The sequence below is a fragment of the Chiloscyllium plagiosum genome, unplaced genomic scaffold (assembly GCF_037043375.1).
Source record: "Chiloscyllium plagiosum isolate Xiang-an unplaced genomic scaffold, Cpla_swu_hap1 HiC_scaffold_29, whole genome shotgun sequence".
Lineage (NCBI taxonomy): Eukaryota > Metazoa > Chordata > Chondrichthyes > Orectolobiformes > Hemiscylliidae > Chiloscyllium > Chiloscyllium plagiosum.
The window spans coordinates 12,599,115-12,620,856 of record NW_028270167.1 but is presented as its reverse complement, the minus strand read 5'-3'; the positions used below and the strand labels follow the sequence as shown (position 1 = coordinate 12,620,856).

Here is a 21,742-nt window from a genome sequence, read left to right as displayed (position 1 = left end):
TTTGGATGTGAGCGTAAGAGGTACAGTTAGTAAGTTTGCTGATGACACCAAAATTGGAGGTGTAGTAGACTGCGCAGAAGGTTACCTCAGAGTACAACAGGATCTTGGTCAGATGGGCGAATGGGCTGAGAAGTGGCAGATGGAGTTTAATTCAGATAAATGCGAGGTGCTGCATTTTTGGAAAGCAAATCTTCGCAGGACTTATACATTTAATGGTAAAGTTCTCAGGAGTGTTGCTGAACAAAGAGACCTTGGAGTGCAGGTTCATAGCTCCTTGAAAATGGAGTCACAGGTAGATAGGATAGTGAAGAAGACTTTTGGTATGCTTTCCTTTATTGGTCAGAGTATCGAGTACAGGAGTTGGGAGGTCATGTTGCGGCTGTATAGGACATCGGTTCAGCCACTGTTGGAATATTGCTTGCAATTCTGGTCTCCTTCCCATCGGAAAGATGTTGTGAAACTTGAAAGGGTTCAGAAAAGATTTACAAGGATGTTGCAGGGTTGGAGGATTTGAGCTAGAGGGAGAGGTTGAATAGACTGGGGCTGGTTTCCCTGGAGCGTCGGAGGCTGAGGGGTGACCTGATAGAAGTTTTAAAATCATGAGGGGCAAGGATAGGATAAATAAACAAAATCTTTTCCCTGGGGTGGGTGAGTCCAGAACTACAGGGCAAGATACAAAAGAGGGTGAGAGGGGAAAGATACAAAAGAGACCTAAGGGGCAACTTTTTCCACACAGAGGGTGGTACGTGTATGGAATGAGCTGCCAGCGGAAGTGGTGGAGGTTGGTACAATTGCAACATTTAAAAGGCATCTGGATGGGTATATGAATAGGAGGGGTTTGGAGGGATATGGGCCGGGTGCTGGCAGGTGGGACTAGATTTGCGTTGGGATATCTGGTTGGCATGGACGAGTTGGACCGAAGGGTCTGTTTCCATGCTGTACATCTCTATGACCCAGTACCAGTGAGCTCTGTTGTGTTGCCAGAGAGAGAGCCTAGCCCCAATTTTGCCTCCATAAAAATCTAGGCTGGCACTCCAGTGCAGAGCTGAGGGCATGTTGCCCTGTCTGAGGAGCCACCTTTCGGATGAGATCTTAAATCAACGTTTAGCCTGCCTGCTGTGATGGATGTAAAATGGAAGTTAGTTTTTGAAGGGAGTTCACCGTGACATTCTGGCCAAAGTCCATCCCTCGGTCGACATCACAAAACCAGCTAACCTGGTCAGCCTCCTGGTCCTCTTTATGGGAGCCTGCTGAATGTGAATTGGTTTCCATGTTTCCACATGACAACAGAGAATAGACTTCAATACGTACAGCAAACCTTTTATTAACCATCACCAATGAGACCAAGCCAGTAGGTCAAATATCCTGGATGATCACGAGGTAGTTATAACCCTATGTGCCCTGATCAAACAAAACTTTGAGACATCAACATCTCTCAAAACATCAATGTAAAAATATCAACACACACCTCCTAAAATCAATGTGAAAACACACAATAAGTAGTAGAGATGTAATGCAAGGGGTATTACATCTCTATTACATACACGTCACTGTGATGTTTTAGTACAGCATAAATACTCACCATTTTTGAGGCATTTAATTTTTGCAGTATTATCTAGAATGCCGGTTCCACCCAAGTTTGCTGTAATTCTTCTGCTGTAAAGCACTTTGGGACAACTAGTGTCATGAAAGGTGCTATATAAATGCAAGGGTGTCTCGGGCACCTTTGGCTGACGGAACTGGGGAGCAGAGGAGGTTTATAATAGGGACAGAATACAAGTCCTCGCACTCCTGCCAACCATCACTGTTGCTCTCTGATTTTAAGGGAGGTGGGCATGGGGCCGTCAGCCGAAGGGTATATAAACACAGTGACACATTTCAGCCCTGAAGTGACTGTAATCTGACGAGTAAGACAAGAGACTCCCCTGGGGGTTTGGAAGGAGCAAGATTATTCCATTGGGACTCGACAGGAAATCCTTCCTTGCCCCTCCCGGTTCTTGCGTTCTTTTTTTGTCGTCCAGTGCCTTCCCTGCCCAACTGGTCTTCGCATTGAGGATCATTTGCTCAGCCTCCACTGCTCAGTTGCTTTGGGGGTAAGCGCCAGTTATGTTGGAGGGTAAAATGGCCCACACTCCAAGCCCATCTCTCTCTTGCTCGCTCTGTGCCCCTTCCAGTCAGCAACCATCCAGGATTAGCGTGGAGTGTCCAGGAATGGGAGGTCAATCTCCAGGACCCTACGAGAGAAACTGTGGTGGGAGAGAAAAATGCAATGTTGACATTTTCTTTACTTTCAACTGATTTTTAAAAACAAAATCAAAATCTGGGAAAGATGAAACTCTGTTTGGCAGAGTATCAAAGTTCCTCCAATTGGGTGATGACTGTTCCTCAGTTGGTGTCGGCACAGGGATGGATGAGTTCACTGACTAACAGTTGGAGTGTGGGGTTGGTATGTTTGAGTCTTTACTGTCATGAATCTGGAATTATATATTAAAAGAAATAAGAGTGTAAGTAAAGATGACCATAAAATTATCATCGATCATTGTAAAAAACCATCCGGTCAGTAATATCCTTTAGTGAGGAAATCTGTTGTCCTTACACTGGCTGGCCTACATGCAACTCTAAACCCTCAACTACAGGCATCTCTTAATTGCCTTTTGAAATGGCCAAGCAAGCCGCTCATTCAAGGGCAGTGAGTGATGGGCAACAATAGAGGGAGGCAATGGACTAGTGGTATTATCGCTTCACTGCTAATCTAGAGACTCTGGTCTTATCTTGGGGACCCAGGTTCGAATCCCACCATGGCAGATGGTGGAATTTGAATTCGACAAAAAAAGGAGTCTGGAATTAAGAGTCTAATGATGACCGTGATTCCATTGTCGATTGTTGGAAAAACCCATCTGGTTCACTAATGTCCTTCAGGGAAGGAAACTGCCATTCTTACCTAGACTGGTCTATATGTGACTCCAGTCCCATAGCAATATGGTTGACTCTTAACTGCCCTCTAAGCAATTAGGAATGGGCAATAAATGCTGACCTGGCAGTAACATCCTCATCCTATGATTGAATAAAAAAAAGCCACAAGTGCTGGTGTAGTCACTGACTCGTACATTCTAAGAAGGGATTTAAAAAAGAAATTCTAAGGATACATTTTGATTCCAGTTGGCAAAATCAGAATTGTCCATCTCTTCCCCCAGTATCCCAATGGCGTTCTTAGCCCTGTGTCCAGAAGTGCTTTAATTCTGAAGTTACATGTCAGAGATAAAAGGTATTTCATTCCTCACCCTGATGTGCACAGGATGAAAGCAACCAAAAGCCTCAGGAGCTGCTTCTTCGGGTGGGAGAGCCTGTCGCACTCCCAGCTTTGCCTCCAATTAAACTCTCCAACTCTGACTCTCTCACAATGAGAACATTCCGGCCTGTTCCAAGTGAGCGTTACAGGGGTGGAGCTGTGTCTGAGTGAGAATCAACGCTTTCAGGAGAGGATGGAAGAAGAAAATCTCATGATATTTAAAAAAAAATACTTGGATGAGCACTTGAGGTGCCACACCATTTAAGACTAATGTTAGAAAGTGGGACTCGTGTGGGTAGCAGTACGGACTCAATGGGCCAAAGGGCCTCTTTTGTACTGTAGGATTCTATGAATCTTAAAGTTACAGAGCTATAAGTCAGGCCTTAGAATGACACAAGGAGAAATGTTAACTCGGCTGTAATGTTATCAAATTAGGCAGAGTTCCAGGGTTTAACACAATAACTGTTCATTCTAAATGCTAATTGCTATTGACTTTGTTTTCATTTAAAGGGAACAGCTGTGCTGACAGTTTCCTGTACCTGTACTTGGAAGTCTTGGCAGAACCATTGAGTGGCCTCCCTTTAAGAGATCTTATTTACAGTCTGCAGACTCGAAATATTCTGACTGATGTGGAGAATGATCTGTTAATGAAGACTGCACCCATGCACAGGGGCCAGCGGCTGTTGGAAGTCATAGTCTACATGAAGTCAGCAGCGGAGAAAGCCGAGTTTGTCTTCCTGTTAGAAGAAGAGCGAGGGTCTTTCCCAACACTAAAAAAATATTTGGATGAGTTCCAGCAGGAGTTTGAAAAGCTGCGTAAGTAGCAGAGTGAGAATCTGACGGTGAGCTTAGAGCGTTGAAAGAGGTCATTCAAAATGTCAAACTGGCCCTCTGCAAGACTGACTCCCGAGTGCCATTCCCTCTTCACACTGTAAGTATTTCCTTCTCGTAAATACAACATGGAAACAGACCCTGCGGTCCAAGCCAACCAGATATCCCAAATTAATCTCGTCCCATTTGCTAGTCCCATTTGGCCCATATCCCTGTAAACAAGTTTCTGTTAATGAAACACACAGCCTAGCAGAATGACCTGTATATCTACATCTTTCTTGAAAGTCTTTTAATGCTCTGGCCTCAACAGTTTCCTGTGGCAGAGAATTCCACAGGCTCACCACTATCTGGTTGAAGAAGTACCTCCTCATCTCTGTCTGAAAAACACAGAGTTCTTGTTCTTAGGCTGTGACCCCTGATTCAGGACTCTCCAATTGACGAGAACATCCTTCCAGCATCTACGCTCCCTCGTCCCGTTAGACTGCTCATTCTTTTAAACTCGAGTGAGTATAGTCCGAACTCACCCAGAATCTTTTCATATGTCAATCCTGTCTGTTTTTTGTTTTTATTCATTCATGCGCTGGCTAGTCCAGCATTTACTGCCCATCGCTATCTGCCCAGTGGTTGGCTAAGAGTCAAAACACACTACAGTGAGTCTGAAGTCACATGTAGGCCAGACCAGGTAAGGATGGCAGTTTCCTTCCCTAAAGGGCATTAGTGAACCCAGATGGGGTTCATGGTCATCATTCGCCTCTTAATTTCAGATTTTTAAAAATTTGATTTCAAGTTTCACTATCTGCCGTGGCAAGATTTGAACCCACAGAACATTACCTGGGTCTCTGGATTAACAATCCAGTGATAATACCACTAGGCCACTGCCTCCCCCTGCCATCCCAAGGATCAGTTATCTTTACACTCCCTCAATAGCCAGGACACAATTGCTCCAATAAGGAGACCAAAACAATACTCTAGGCCTGTACAGTCGCAGCAAGACATCCCTGTTCCTGTACTCCAGTTCTTTCGATAACACTTTCAAAGAGCCAGCATGTGTATGATGGAATGAGTGACCTCTTTCAATATGCAACCTTAGCTACAGTTCAGCTGCATTTATTTGCCAGGTCAGTAACACTGTTGTCCTTCTCTCCCGCTTGCTCTAGGTGACGGTTACATACCTCGTTTTAAAAGGTACATGCCAATTAAAAGGCACCGAAGGCGCGAGGATTTGCCAGCTGACGAGCGGAACTCGTACTGTAATTTCTTCCGCCTGATGTACCTGGTGATCCTAGAGGGGACGCGGATAGCCCAGAAGGTTTTTGCTGAGCGGTTGCCAGTTAATGACCTGCAGGCGGAAATGAAGAAATTGAAGAAGCCGGAACTGCACCGCCACTTCCGGGAATTCCAGACCACCTTCCTGTCCCACTCCGACTGGAGTTTGCTGTACCCGCAGAAGTCGTCTCCACTGGAGTTTCAGAAGTACGACGTCACGCTAATCGTCTTTCTAATGATGCACATCAAGTCTTTCCCACAGCCGCGGAAAGGCTGGAAAGTGGAGCCCACGTCCGACGACACCTCGAAGTCCGGCTGCCTCCTGCGCCTGCTGTACTTGCGGAGACGCCTGGTCACCCGGGACGGCTACATGGGCGTGCCAGAGGCAGAATTTCTCTCCATGTGGAGCGAGGCCAAACAGTCCTTGTGCCGGCTTGGCAAAGACCGCGAGGAGATCGAGGACATTATGTTCACCCCCGGCTACTTACTGTGGAGGGACCACGAGCAGATTGCGGAACTCATGGGCAGGCAGTGCTCCGACATGATTGGCCAGTACATGGCTGCTATGAGGAACCACTTACGTAAGGACCAGCTCCTTTGGCTTTCTGTGCTCCTGGGTTTGTCTAGGCGGTGCGGAGCAAGGTGTTTGTGCTTGTATCGATATTTCTGACAGTGCAGAACTAAGCAAGGTGTGGAGGCAAGAGGAAGGTTGTGAATCCTGTATAAGACATAGGAGCAGAAGTAGGCCGTTCAGCCCATTGAGTCCCCTGCACCATTCAGTGGGATCATGGCTGATTTGATCTGATAATAGTCACAGGGGCTATACAGCAAGGAAACAGATTCTTCAGTCCATGCTGACCAGGTTTCTCAAACTAAGCTAGTCCCGTTTGGCTCATATCCCTCCACGCCTCTCCAATTCATGTACTTGTCCATGAAATGTATCTTAAACGTTGTAATCACCTGCATCTACCACTCCCTCTGTCAGTTCATTCCACAAGCAAAATCTTACTAATAGATAAAATGAATGGAATTTTGATGCGTGTTATTTATTTTGTATGCCCCATTTTTTAAAAAGCAGAAAAACCTTTAAATGCTCAGAAATGTCAGTCTAAAAAACGAAAAAGGATGAAAACAAATCATCTTTCAGCTTTGGCTGAAAGAGGACATAAAAGTGCAAGTGTTGCATCACTGCATGGAAACTTGCCACAGGACAGCACGGGATAGGTAGGAGAGTTTGAGGAATGGGCCCAGGCCTTTGAGAGAAAATAGTCCTTTTTGGAGTGTTGTGTGGGTAGCAGGGGGAAAATGGCATTCTGCACGAGGTGGTAGAAATGTCAGTGGCTGAGTGGTTAGCACTGCTGCTTCACAGCGCCAAGAACCCAGGTTCGATTCCAGCCTCGGGTGACTGTCTGTGTGAAGTTTGCACATTCTCCCCACTTCTGTGTGGGTTTCCTCCCAATCCAAAGATGTACAGGTTAGGTAAATTGGCCATGATAAATTGCCCATAGTGTTCAGGGATGTGTAGGTGTGGTGCATTAGACAGAGCAAATGTAATAGGGTAGGGGAATGGTGCGGGGTGGGTTACTCTTCAGAGGGTCGATGTGGACTTGCTGGACCAGATGGCCTGTTTCCATACAGTAGGGATACTGTTCTATGATTCGAACTACACTGTGTGTGAAATCTTTCTCCTCTCATCTTAAAAAATATATCCCTTGGTTTTGAACTCCAGTGAAGTAAGTCTCAGGGGAGGACTGTTGATGCTGGAGATCAGAATCGAGAATGTGGTGCTAGAAAAGCACAGGAGGTCAGGCAACATCCGAGAAGCAGGAAAGGGCTTTTGCCCGAAATGTCGATTTTCCTCCTCCTCAGATGCTGCCTGACCTGCTGTGCTTTTTCAGCAACACACTCTAAATTGAAATAGGTTTCAGCCTATCTAGCCTCTCTTTATAACTCACACCCTCCAGTCCTGGTAACATCCTGGTAAATCTTTTCTGCACCCTCTTCAATTTAATAATATCCTTCCTATAACAGAACTATCCACAGTATTGCGAACGTGGCCTCACCAACCACAATATAAAGTCCTAACTCCTATACTCAGTGGTCTGAGCAACTTCAGGTCCACTTTCTGCATCTCTTTATATTCAAGCTTACATTTTAGTGAGTAAAGGAAATTTCCTTTTTTTTATTTTGCCCTTGTTCAGGGTGTCCTGCTGTTGTCGATTTTCAGTTTGTAATCTGAGAGCTCTGGCTTCGCATCCCTTAAGAGTTTCAGACTCCGGTTCTATTCGATTTTTAAGAAAAAATGTACTTGACCACTTCCAAAATTCTAATTTGATGGAATTAACCAGCTGTTGTTGTGATGTAGCTGAAATTCTTTGCATGATATCTCGGATTGCCTTGTACTATTTCTGACGTTATGTAATCCCCTGCTTAGGAACTTAATAGCCCTTATTTTTGGAAGGTGAATGCAGAATGGGTCAGTTTTAAACAAAGAAGACGCTGGGTAATTCTGAGAGCTGATTTCTGAAGGGCTGGGCCTGATGACAACAGTAACTTCTATTTATATAGTGCTTTAGTGAGGTAAAACATCCCAGGGTGCTCATCAAACAAAATTAGACACTGAGACACGTACAATTCTATTAACTAAGAGTTGAACTAGGGAGGGGTTGCTGTTACTAAATGAGAGCTTGACTACTTAAGTCCAAGGAGAGGATAATTTTTACCTCCGTTTTGTGACTTTCAAACTTTCCTCACAAGACAATGGTATGAGTAGAGTCTTTGAATATATTTAAGGCAGGGATAGTTAGTTTCTTGAACAAAGAAGTGAGACATTGTCAGCAGTAGGCAGAAATGTGGAGTGATCAGATCAACTGGGAGCTTAGTGAATGATGCAGCAGGTTCAAAGGGCCAGGTGGCCACTTAAGCTTCTTGATTTGTGGGCGGCACGGTGGCCCAGTGGTTAGCACTGCTGCCTCACAGCGCCAGAGACCTGGGTTCAATTCTCGCCTCAGGCAACTGACTGTGTGGAGTTTGCACGTTCTCCCCGTGTCTGCGTGGGTTTCCTCCTGGTGCTCCGGTTTCCTCCCACAGTCCAAAGATGTGCAGGTCAGGTGAATAGGCCATACTAAATTGCCCATAGTGTTAGGTAAGGGGTAAATGTAGGGGTATGGGTGGGTTGCGCTTCGGCGGGTCGGTGTGGACTTGTTGGGCCGAAGGGCCTGTTTCCACACTGTAATGTAATGTAATGTAATCTAAATCTAATCTAATCTAATTTGTTTGACTTAAGGAAACTTTAGGACGAGCGATCAAAGGTTTGGTTGACGAGGCCAGTTTTAAACATTGTCTTAAAGGAGTCATAGAGATGTACAGCATGGAAACAGACACTTCGGTCCAACCCGTCCATGTCGATCAGATATCCCAACCCAGTCTAGTCCCACCTGCCAGCACCCGGCCCATATCCAGCAAAACCCTTCCTATTCACATACCCATCCAAATGCCTTTTAAGTGTTGCAATTGTACCAGCCTCCACCACTTCCTCTGGCAGCTCATTCCATACACGTACCACCCTCTGCATGAAAAATGTTGCCCCTTAGGTCTCTTTTATATCTTTCCCTTTCACCCAAAACCTATGCCCTCTAGTTCTGGACTCCCCGACCCCAGGAAAAAGACTTTGTCTATTTATCCTATTCATGACCCTCATAATTTTGTAAACCTCTATAAGGTCTCCCCTCAGCCTCCAACACTCCAGGAAAAACAGCCCCAGCCTGTTCAGTCTCTCCCTACAGCTCAAATCCTCCAACCCTGGCAACATCCTTGTAAAACGTTTCTGAACCCTTTCAAGTTTCACAACATCTTTCCGATAGGAAGGAGACCAGAATTGCACACAATATTCCAACAGTGGCCTAACCAATGTCCTGTACAGCCGCAACATGACCTCCCAACTACTGTACTCAATACTCTGACCCAATAAAGGAAAGCATACCAAACACTTTCTTCACTATCCTAGCTACCTGCGACTCCACTTTCAAGGGGCTATGAACCTGCACTTCAAGGTCTATTTGTTCAGTAACACTTCCTAGGACCTTACCATTAAGTGTATAAGTCCTGCTAAGATTTGCTTTCCCAAAATGCAGCACCTCGCATTTATCTGAATTAAACTCCACCTGTCACTCCTCAGCCCATTGGCCAAGATCATGTTGTAATCTGAGGTAACCCTCTTCGCTGTCCACTGCACTTTCAATATTGGTGTCATCTGCAAACTTACTAACTGTACCTCGTATTCTCGCATCCAAATCATTTATGTAAATGACAAAAAGTAGAGGACCCAGCACCAATCCTTGTGGCACTCCACTGGTCACAGGCCTCCAGTCTGAAAAACAACCCTCCACCACCACCCTCTATCTTCTACCTTTGAGCCAGTTCTGTATCCAAATGGCTAGTTCTCCCTGTATTCCGTGAGATTTAAACTTGCTAATCAGTCTCCCATGGGGAACCTTGTAGAACGCCTTACTGAAGCCCATATAGATCGCATCTACCGCTCTGCCCTCATCAGTCCTCTTTGTTACTTCCTCAAAAAACTCAATCAAGTTTGTGAGACATGATTTCCCATGCACAAAGCCATGTTGACTATCCCTAATCAGTCCTTGCCTTTCCAAATACATGTACATCCTGACCCTCAGGATTCCCTCCAACAACTTGCCCACCACCGACGTCAGACTCACTGGTCTATAGTTCCCTGGCTTGTCCTTACCACCCTTCTTAAACAGTGGCACCACGTTAGCCAACCTCCAGTCTTCCGGCACCTCACCTGTGACTATCGATGATACAAACATCTCCGCAAGAGGCCCAGCAATCACTTCTCTAGCTTCCCACCGAGTTCTAAAGTACACCTGATCAGGTCCTGGGGATTTATTCACCTTTACCCGTTTCAAGACATCCAGCACTTTCTCCTCTAATGTGGACATTTTGCAAGATGTCACCATCTCTTTCCCGACAGTCTATATCTTCCATATCCTTTTCCACAGTAAATACTGATGCAAAATACTTGTTTAGTATCTCTCCCATTTTTTGCAGCTCCACACAAAGGCCGTCTTGCTGATCTTTGAGGGCCCCATTCTCTCCCTAGTTACCCTTTTGTCCTTAATGTATTTGTAAAAACTCTTTGGATTCTCCTTCATTCTATTTGCCAAAGCTATCTCATGTCCCCTTTTTGCCCTCCTGATTTCCCTCTTAAGTATACTCCTACTTCCTTTATACTCTTCTCAGAATTCACTCGATCTATCCTGTCTATACCTTACATATGCTTCCTTCTTTTTCTTAACCAAACCCTCAATTTCTTTAGTCATCCAGTATTCCCTACACCTACCAGCCTTTCCTTTCACCCTAACAGGAATGTACTTTCTCTGGATTCTCGTTATTTCATTTCTGAAGGCTTCACATTTTCCAGCCGCCCCTTTACCTGCGAACATCTGCCTCCAACCAGCTTTCGAAAGTTCTTGTCTAAAACCTTGATGAGAGTGAGCCTTCAGATCACCGGAGGAAAATTTTATCTTTGCATCAGAAGGTTAGGAGGTTGCTCCAGTAAACATTTGGTCCCTTTAAGAGCAGAGAATGGATACATTAGCATGAGTGATGAGGAAACAGAAGAACAAATGGTTCCTGTCAGGGAGAGGAGTGAATCTTGAGACCACTGACATGGGATAATCACCAATATATCCAATTGGGAATTCAGAAGGACCTCCTTTACCCAAACTGTGGTGATAATTCAGAACTCATCACAACTGGAAGTGGTTGAACCAAATGTCATTGAGGTACACGATGACTGTATGAGGGAGAAGGGATTAGAAGGTGACGGTGATAAAGTTAGAAAAATGGGTAGCAGCTGGAGTGGAGCATAAACACTAATATGGACTAGTAGGCCGAATGGCCATATAGTGTAATAAATAATCTGGGATTCCCCCTCCTGAATTGTGTTCTGCCGTGAGGCCTTGGAATATAGTATGTCAGCCTCAGTGTGAGGCAAGACAATTCCTGGATGGAATTGTCCCCAGAAGGAGAGGGGAGCATCCTAAAGTTATAGATTCCACAATATGGCTTTCCCATAGACCAAGGGTTCAAATCTGTCTCAAACTTGTAGAATTTGGACCTTTTATATACACAGATTTTCAAAATATTTAGAAGCCTCAGGGTCAGCCGCAGCACATTTAGTAAGACACGCTTCTCTGAGTCATTAGCTTCTGGGTTCATGTTCTATTCAAAGGTTTGAACACAATGCTGAGGGGGCAACCCTCTGGCAGAGGTACCATATTCCAGGTGACCCGTTAAACCAAGGCTCCTGTCTGCCTCCTTGGATGATTGTGAAAGAAGGTGAGGCCACTACATTAAAGAGGAGTTGGGGAGTTATCCTCGGTGTTCATGCCAAAATTTATCCTTCAGTCAACCTCATTAAAAAGAGCTTGCCTGGACATTATCAGATTACTGTTTGTGTGGGAGCTTGCTGTGCACACATTAACTACAGAATTTTCCTGTATTGTAACAGTGGCGACACTTCAAAAGTATTTCATTGGCTGTGAGAGCACATTGGTGTTTGTGAAAAGGTTTTGTATAAATATCAGTATTTTCTTTTTAATCATAGGCAGCGCGCACAGGTCATCTTTGTGCTTGTTTATTTCTCAGACCAAGCCCCTTTCTGAGGTCAGTCAGAATTATTGCTGTTCCTCAGTGAACTACATTGAAGTCTCTCCTCTCTTTTGAAGAGGTGTTTCATTATTGTACATTTAAATATTTTCCTTCAGTTTCACTTTTTAGTTTGTTTCCTATACACAAGATCAGACTGTGCTCCTGTCTTATTGTTCTGACTTCCATTGATTCACACCAGGCTTCCCCTTGTTAGTCTTTCTCAGGCCATCACTCAGACTCGAGGAATAGTTTTGTGTTTCTGTATCTCCCTCTCCCTCTCCCTCTCCGTCTCCCTGGGGTCAGGGAGTCCAGAAGTAGAGGGTGTAGGTTTAGAGTGAGAAGGGAAAGAAATAAAAGAGACCTACGGGGCAACTTTTTCACACAGAGGGTGGTACGTGTATGGAATGAGCTGCCAGAGGAAGTGGTGGAGGCTGGTACAATTGCAACATTTAAGAAGCATCTGGGTGGGTATATGAATAGGAAGGGTTTGGAGGGATATGGGTCGGGTAGTGGCAGGTGGGACTGGATTGGGTTGGGGTAACTGATCGTATGGATGGGTTGGACTGAATGCTTTGTTTCCGTGCTGTACATCTCTATGACACTCGCTCTCTCTTTCTCTCTCTCTCCCTCTCTCTCTTTTTTTTCTCTCTCTCTCTCTCTCTCTCTCTCTCTCTCTCTTTTTCTCTCTCTTTCTCTCTCTCTCTCTCTCTCTCTTTCTCTCTCTCTCCCCTAGTAGTATCCATACTCACTTCTGCTTCAGAAGCTCCAGGTTCAACTCCCCTCTCAGGATGAATGAAGCTGTGTTATTTTGTGGCCACATAGGTTGGTTGTGAATCTGTAAATATATCTACAATACCCCTCTGGCAGACAGTAAGAAAAACTGAGTTTCTTAGTTAGCTAAAACTGTCTGGCAGCACCAGGGCAACAGTGTCTCCACACCAACAGAGTTCATGAACAGGCTCCTGGTGAGTTATATATTTTCTAATCAACCTGCTCAGACTTACACACCTCTGGATACAACGTTTTAATAAATAGATTAAAACAATGAAACGTGAATTAAACCAAATTGTGCCAAGTTAAACCGGCTTCAGGGAACCCTGTTAGAGAATTGAACATGTGATAGATGGGTATACTAACCACAAGAAACCAACTGCAATCTTTTGCCCAGTCTGTCTTTACACTTTTATGTCTCTCTCTGTGCGTCTCTTTATCTCTCTCCACCTCTTCCCCCCTCTCTGTCTGCGTCTCTGTCTCCTTATCTCTCTCCTATTAATTGTTTTTTTAAACCAGTTTAAACTAACTAAAGAAGTGATAGTCCTTTTAAAGGAGCACTGTAACAAAAGCAAATAGCAAAGCTGACAAACTTGATTTAGAATCAGGTTATGGCAGCTGATTAGACGTGCCAACCCCTACGCTGCAAACTGTTGGTGAATGGCCTGAAATGTATCCATGGACAATGCACACTCACTCTCCAAAGACACCCGGGTATTAACATAACCACAGAGGAGATACAGACAAGCATGTCTTACTACTCTGCCAGGACCTGTTTATCATCACCTTGACCAGGCCATAAACAACCCCCCCACCCCCCCGGCTCCCATCCCCCCCAAAAAAGGATTGTTCTCCCAACTTAGTCACTTCTCAAGATCAGTAGCTTGAAGCTGAACAAAAGCGGGTGTCTCAAACAAGTAAAATAGGGACTGAGATCATCAGCCTTCCTCTATATTATTTTGATCAAAGCAAGTTCAGCAAAATAAACAGTTGACAGCCACTTCAAAATGGAACGTAACAAAAAAAAAATCCCCAAAAGGAAACGTCTGAGTTTTAATTAGGTTATAGGGACTGATTATGCACACCAGCCCAGTGGTTGTGGGAGCTCGAAGAACACTGAAATGAACTGCAAACAAAACTTCAAAAACAGGCCCTTCAAAGAATCAATAAAATGGGTGCTAGTGCCTCAGTCTCCCTTCATAAGTTCTTAATAAAACAATGTCCTTCATTTGTGCTCCCTAACAATTGAACTAATACACCATTAATCCTGATTTGTATTTTGATTTTCGATTTTCTGCAGGTGTGGTTTCTTTTATTCCTGTGTATCTTTTTCTGCCTTTCTCATTGTCTCACTGAGGTAGTTCATGTACATCATCCACCATTTCCCAGCTCCTTTTACAAGAAAGACATATCTGATTGACCTGAGTAACTCTTGCAGTGGAATGTTTACTTCCCACACAATTCCCTCTTTTCTAGATCCCCCACCTGTCCTATCCTGTGGATTCTGGACAGCCCTGTAATGGTGCTCATGTATTTATTGATCTGTCCTTTCCTTTCTTCCAGGATGCTGACTGATCCATTGTGTGACTTCAGCATTTCCATGTTTTGCTTTTTCTAAAACTGACTCCTCCATTCTGAATGAACGGGAGGGGCTGGGCCTAATCGTGAAGCCCCAGGATTCCTCTAATGGTTTCTTTTTTACATATTGCAGAAATGGGGGCTAAACCCATGGAGGTTGTGAAAATGGGCGAGAGAAAAACAGAGTCCCCGCCGGCCGTGAAGGATAACCTTAAGCAGCTGAATGACATGTCCACCCACAACAAGAAGAGCCAACAGGAAACCACCAAGGAACCGGGCCCGGGGCGAGACCTTCAGAGTGGACCCGAGCAAGATATGACCGAAGAGGTAGGTGGAAACTTTCAGGCCTGATTCAGAGGCTTCTAAAACATGAGGTGGAGGTGTAACAATGTGGTAGTGGCACTGGCCTAGTAATCTAGAACCAGAGTTATTTTCAGAAGACATTAGCTCAACTCTCACTATGGCAGGTGGCGAAATTTGAATTTTTTTAAAAAAGAAGCATCTTGTGCGATGGCGACTGTGTAGCCACTGTCTATTGGTTATAAAAATCAACCTAATGTCTGTTAAGGAAGAAAACCTGCCATTTTCACCCGGTCTGGCCTACATGTGACTCCAGACCCACAGCAAATGTGGTTGATTCTTAACTGCCCTTCAGGTAATCGGGCATGGGCCATAAATACTGGCTGAACTGACAATGTGCACATCACATGAACAAATTTTTAAAAATACCCACTGCTTGGAGCTGCAAAAGTGGTCAATCAGCCTCATAAAGGGGCAAGTTACTGTAATGGGGGAATACATCTCTGTCTAGACTGGGATTCCACTAGTTTTTCAGGGCTTGTTAGTCTGCACTACCATTAGCAGCATGGACTGTGTACACGTGTTCAGTTTTAATTAACTCCCTTTTGTTCTTCAATCTCCTTGCACCCTCCAATGCTGTATAACCTCGATTCCCACCAATCATGCCCATTTGGATTGTGACAGAGACGGTGGGGGCAGACACCTGCCTCCGATGATTCGTGTGAGGAGTTTTTGCCGGTGGTAGTGGTGGGTGGGGCCAATGATGCAGGTGAAGCTATGTCTTCCACCACCTTCCTACCCCCACCCCCGCCCACTGCAGTAGGGACAGTATGCTCACCAATGGGTAGGCACCTGGCAGCAGACCATGGATGGACCAGCCCTCGTGCCAGGCTTAAATGCATCCCCTGTCCCCCAGGCAACTATAGCTGCACCTACGGATTTCACTGAGGTGTCCCCCTCTGTGGATGCTGGATCTGCTTTTATTTCAAACATCACAAAAGGTGGAGTGAGGAGCATCCATGAAGCAGTCAATGTTCAAATACAGCAAGATCTGGACAATGTCTAGTCTTTGGGCTGACAACTAACTTTGGTGCCACACAAATGCCAGACAATGATCGTCTCAAATAAGAGACGATCTAACGACTGCCCCTTGACATTGAATGGAGCTGCCATCACTGAATCCCCCACTATCAACATCTTGGGGGCTGCCTGAAGCACAACTGGACTTACTGTATACACACAGTGACTACATGGCCAGGTCAGAGGCTAGGAATACTGCGGCAAGTAACTCTCCTCCTGACTCACCATTACCCTTCCACCATCTACAAGGCACAAGTCAGGAGTGTGATGGAATGCTCCCCACTTGTCTAGATAAGTGCAGCTCTAACAACATTCAAGAAGCTTGAAGTATCCAGGACAAAGCAGCCGGCCTGATTGGCACCACATCCACAAGCATCCACTGCCTGCACCACCGATGCTCAGTACACAATGCTGCTCCTATCTACAAGATGCACTGCAGAAATTCACCAAAGATTGGACGGCATGGTGGCACCTGTGGTTAGCACTGCTGCCTCACAGCGCCAGGGACCCGGTATCATTTCCCACCTCAGGCAACTGTGTGGAGTTTGCACATTCTCCCAGTGTCTGCGTGGGTTTCCTCCGGGTGCTCCGGTTTCCTCCTACAGTCCAAAAATGTGCAGGTTAGGTGAATAGGCCATGCTAAATTGCCCGTAGTGTTAGGTAAAGGGGTAAATGTAGGGGAATGGGTCTGGGTGGGTTGGTCTTCAGAGGGTCATTGTTAACTTGTTGGGCCGAAGGGCCTGTTTCCACACTGTAAGTAATCTAATCTAATCTAATCTATTTTTGGCCATTACCTTCCAAACCCAAGTCCAATTCCATCTAGAAGGACAAGGGAAGCAGATAAATGGGAACATCACCACCTTCAAGTCTCCCTCTAAACCACTCACCATCCTGACTTGAAAATTTATCACAGTCACTGGGTCAAAATTCATGAATTCCCTCCCTAAGGGCATGGTGGGTCAACAGCGGTTCAAGAGGACAGCTCACCACCACCTCCTCAAGGGCAACTAGAGACAGGCAATAATGCTGGGCCCAACCAGTGAAGCCCACATCCCATAAGTGAATTAAAAAAAGATCCCTTTTAGGAACTTGTCCCACATTTTCCTGCCAGCACATTCTGCTGCAGCTTTAAAGTTGCTGGACTTCCGACTGGAGTTCTAGGTTGAAGAGCCTTCGTGCTTGTCTTCATTGACTGACTGGTAAAACCAGCTGAAAGGAAATAACAGAAATGGATGAAAACTAATGTACTGGTTCTACTGAAGATCCATTTTGATGTATACAAGATGCGTTGGACCAGTATGTGTCACTTGAGTATTATTTACTTGTAAATTTACTGGTAAGCCACATACCTTTAAAATCTAACCATGAAATGGTTAGTTCTTGAGAAATCGCCGATGAGAGACTATTTTGCGCACAGTACAGGCTTCCTTTCATGGTGGGCCTGAAAGCCTTTGAATCAGCATTGAGACCTGCTGGATGTCGAGCCTACACCGGGGTGACGCTGGGCCCAGGACATGTTTCATATTGACCTCCCATTCCACAGTTGATTTTATTTTTTGCCTTCCTGTTTGTGGATCATGAGGGAGCCTACATCATGTGTGATGTAGGAGTAGATGCTGGAATCCGTACTGAAAACAAAAAATGCTGGAGATCACAGTGGAGACAAAAAACATCTGCAGATACTGGAATCCAACGTAGACAGGCAGGAGGCTGGAAGAACATTGCAAGCCAGGCAGCATCAGGAGGTGGAGAAGTCACCGGTTCTGGAATTCCTCAAGGGTTACACCCGAAGCGTTGACTCTTCCACCTCCTGATGCTGCCTGGCTTGCTGTGTTCTTCCAACTTCCTGATTGTCTACTTTGGAGATCACAGCGACTCAGGCAGCATCCATGGCGAGAGAACGTTTAGAGTTGAGATGATTCTTCATCAGAGCTGAAAAGAAGTGTGAACTATTTACGCAACGGTTACGGGGGAATGTGGGGGTGATGGTGGGGTGGAGAGTGCTGGCAGAGAAAAGATGCTGATAGTGCAGATTAAGTGATCGGAATGTGAGAATGGCAGAACAATGGTGTATCTAACTGCCAGACTGGGAAGAGGAGACAGTCCCACTGGGGTGGGAGGAGGGGGGAGAGCACACATAGTGTCTGTTCATTCCAGTCTGGAAGTTGGATGCAGAATTGACCCCCATCCCTACTATTACATAAATGCTGCCCCCCCACACTTCACGTCAGCTCAGATGAAGAGTCATCTAGACTTGAAACGTTAGCTTGCTCTCTCTCCATGGATACTGCCTGATCCACTGTGATCTTCAACTGTGTTTTTTTTGTTTTAAGAATGTGACATGTTGTCTCAAGTGCCTTGGCCTTTGTCTTTGGGGGAATTTACCCTGGAATTTTCCAGGGCTCCCCTGTGTTTACCAGGATTAACTCACTGAACCACCAAGAGAGCTCACCCATTCTGTCAATCTCCTAGGAAGTCTCAACCTCATCGCAAGTGGCGGGGAAAGTGGAGGGAAGTTCGAGGCCATCGGAGTCACACAGTTCGGTGAGTCAGTCGAATGTCCTGTAATCCTTGGGTCATGGTAGCTCTTTGGGCAATTGGGATTGGATCTTGGGTAGGCCCTCTCTTAGTTGTCTTTCCTGTCTGTGAACATAGGAACAGGAGTAGGCCATTCAGCCCCTCAAGCTTGGTCCATGACTCAATGGCTGATCTGTGGCCTTACCCCATTTACCTGCCTTTGGCCCACATCCCTTTGTTGCTTTACAAAACTTTATCGATCTCCGATTTAATATCAACAATTGATCTATCATCCACCATCATTTGTGGAAGAGAATTCCAAACATCGCCCACCATTTCGTGTGTGGAAGTGCTTCCAAACATCTCTCCTGAACAGTCTGGCCCTAATTGTCGCACCATGCCCCCTAATTCTAGAATCTCCAACCAGTGAAAACAGTTTACCTACCCGGTTGTTTCCTGAAAATATCCCGGGAACTTCGATCAGATCACCCTTTAACTTTTCCAAGTTCTAGAGAAAACAGACCTAACAATCTCTCCTCGTAACTTTTAACCCCTGAAGTCCAGATATCATTCAGTTTGTGAGAAAGGCTGCCGTCCTTTACTGCCTCCCCCTCCCACTCTGGGAGCCCTTTCAGCTTCCAGCGGCAGAAGGTCAGAGACGGACAGGGACCTTCAGGATGGTGGTGCCACGCCCTCTTTGGTTTTATTTGAGAGTTTAAATTGCTTTTGCGGCCTTGTCACCCTTGGGAAAGCCCTTGAAGACATTCCTGGTGGTAGCTGCTGTTAGGCCACGAGGGAAGGCCTCTGGGTTTATCTGCAACACTGTCCTCTTCTGGTTAATGGTTGGAAGGCTGCCTTTGAGCTGTTAGACTGGGCCCTGACTCTTGGAGTTGGGCACTTGGTGGGTCAGGCGTCAAAATACCTCAAAAAAAGGAACAGCTCTAACAGCCACAATATTTTTCCCATCTTCCATCCCAAGTGGGACTAGATTAGGTTAGGATATATCTGGACGGCGTGGATGAGTTGGACCAAAGGGTCTATTTCCGTGCTGTACATCTCAGTAACCTATGACCAGGCCATTGTCGCTATCCTTAACCCTCGCCGACTCTGATCCCTGCCCTACTGGGGGCTGACAATTGAGTCCTTAAAGACAATAGCATCAAGGGTCCTTTCATTGCTTATTTTATCACTCCTCCAGCTTCTGCTATATTCCACCCTTTTTTTTAGATTAGATTAGATTAGATTAGATTACAGTGTGGAAACAGGCCCTTCGGCCCAACAAGTCCACACCGACCCGCTGAAGCGAAACCCACCCATACCCCTACATTTACCCCCTTACCTAACACTATGGGCAATTTAGTATGGCCAATTCACCTGACCCTGCACATCTTTGGACTGTGGGAGGAAACCGGAGCACCCGGAGGAAACCCACGCAGACACTGGGAGAACGTGCAAACTCCACACAGTCAGTCGCCTGAGGCGGGAATTGAACCCGGGTCTCTGGCGCTGTGAGGCAGCAGTGCTAACCACTGTGCCACCGTGCCGCCCACGATTCTGTTTTATTGGACAGAATCTTAATCTTTACATAAAAATTCAATTTTGAATTGCAGAATGACCCCCAGAAGGTCAGCCGGAGGAAAAAGAAGAAGAAAACCAAAGGGAGAAAGGTACTTTCAATTTATTTTTCTCTCCTCGTTTCCCTTGTCTTCTGCGAGTCATTGTGTAGTGTTGGGCCACAATTGGAAGGAGACTCAATGCTTTCTCTCTCTGTTCATCCAAGTGGTTCTTTGTTAAATGCAACTTGAAACAGTGAGTGCAGTGGACGAGTGTGTACACGGGATGAACCGAGTAAAACATCACTGGGACTGAACCGATAAGGGGATATCATAGTAAGGTGACTCAAATCTTGGTCACAGAGCTGGGTTTTAAGAAAGAAGAGTGGTGTTTCAGGGAGGGTGATGCACAGCACAGAGCCTCGGCAGATGTGGCCAGCGATGGACGGAGGTGACACAGTTTCAAGGAGCAGAGGCTCTGCCGCGTTGTCTGCTCCTCTGACTTGGCCTGCAGGTACTGAGGTCAGTTGGACCTCCCAATACTGGGGTCAAGCTCCCTCCCTAACAGCCCTGTATCTCCAATACATCGGCTGTAGCAGTTCAAGAAGGCAGCTCATCACCACCTTCCCAAGGACTGTTATTGATGAGCGATAAATGCTGGCACAGCCAGTGACACCCATGTCCCGTGAGTGAGCGAGAGAAGCTGATTCTGGGCAGGAATAAAGTTGCATGGAGCTGGGTTAATACTGGATCCTGGGCTGTGCATTTACTCACTCGGTCATCAGAGGGAGCTCTTCCTCACTGTACCTTTATGCTTTTAAATTATTGTTTTAAAAATAAAATACCTTTTTTCTTTCCCTCACGCTTTTTCTTCACCAGAAGGCCATCCATCATGTTGAGAACATCAGTGAGAAGGATGTGGAGAGCACTGCGGATGAGGACAGGTAGACTAACTGTAGTGAGGTAGACAGCCACTGCCAAGATTAAGTTATAGTTTCAATGTGAATCTCCGTAATGATGATGCTGGAAGTGAAGCTGTTGTGGTGGGGGGGAACGTGGCGTCATGTGTTTTGGAGTCCTGGACAGCCACCCCCCCAGCGCATGCATGCACACAAAAGTCGGGCATGAATTGAAGGCCATATGTCCTCTTTGATCTCCTCCATCTTTCATGACCATCATGGCTGATCTTCCGTCGCTGCTCCAGTATCTTCCCCATCCCCATGTACCTTGACTCCCCTGGGGCCCAGGGAAGGACACTAATAGAGTCTTCTCCAATGGGGAAGTGGGTCCTGCCCAGCGGGATCTGCTTGATCTCCTCTTGGCCTCCCCCACCTTCTGCCCATGGACACTGAGCACGGTTTCCATTCTCCTGTTCCTCCCTCTGCCCATCCAAGGCTGGTAGCCATTAGCTTCTCCCAGGTAGTGAGCAGGGCAGGACCGTCAGCACTGGGATTGACGTCTGCGCTGTTCGGTGTTGGCAGAGCCGCTTGTAATGCTGCTTCCAAAAGGTGAGCAACATTTCACCAAGCGCCAACCTAATCATCACCTGCAAATCACTTGTACTTCTCAATCTGAAATCAGCAGTAATTGGCCTTTCCTGGGGCATTGAAAGAGGTAGAAAGGGTTTATAGAGTGCTGTTGCCTGGGCATTGTGGATGGATCCCATCCACTCAACACTCTTTCTTTAATCTGCCCTCTGCTTTATAGAATCCCTACAATGTGGATGCAGGCCGTTCAGCTCATCAAGTCCACACCGACCCTCCAAAGAGCATCCCACTGAGACCCACCTCCATACTCTATCCCAATAACCCAATATTTACTATGGCTAATCCATAGGTTCCCTACAGTGTGGAAACAGACCCTTCGGCCCACCAAGTCC

At 45.9% G+C, this 21,742-nt stretch overlaps 1 protein-coding gene across 7 annotated transcripts in view; it reads left to right on the top strand.

The window, feature by feature from the left end:
* LOC122540641 (E3 ubiquitin-protein ligase DZIP3-like) overlaps positions 1-21,742 on the top strand; it is a 119,139-nt gene that overhangs the window by 67,423 nt on the left and 29,974 nt on the right. For all 7 annotated transcript variants that reach the window (XR_015751972.1, XM_043676638.2, XM_043676635.2 and 4 more), the window contains 6 exons: positions 3,800-4,105; positions 5,278-5,967; positions 14,547-14,740; positions 18,266-18,337; positions 19,921-19,977; positions 20,743-20,807. Coding sequence is in view for 6 of the 7 variants with exons in the window: in XM_043676638.2 (XP_043532573.2) it covers positions 3,800-4,105; positions 5,278-5,967; positions 14,547-14,740; positions 18,266-18,337; positions 19,921-19,977; positions 20,743-20,807 (1,384 nt within the window). In the remaining variant the exon portion in view is untranslated. The remainder of the gene's footprint in view (positions 1-3,799; positions 4,106-5,277; positions 5,968-14,546; positions 14,741-18,265; positions 18,338-19,920; positions 19,978-20,742; positions 20,808-21,742) is intronic.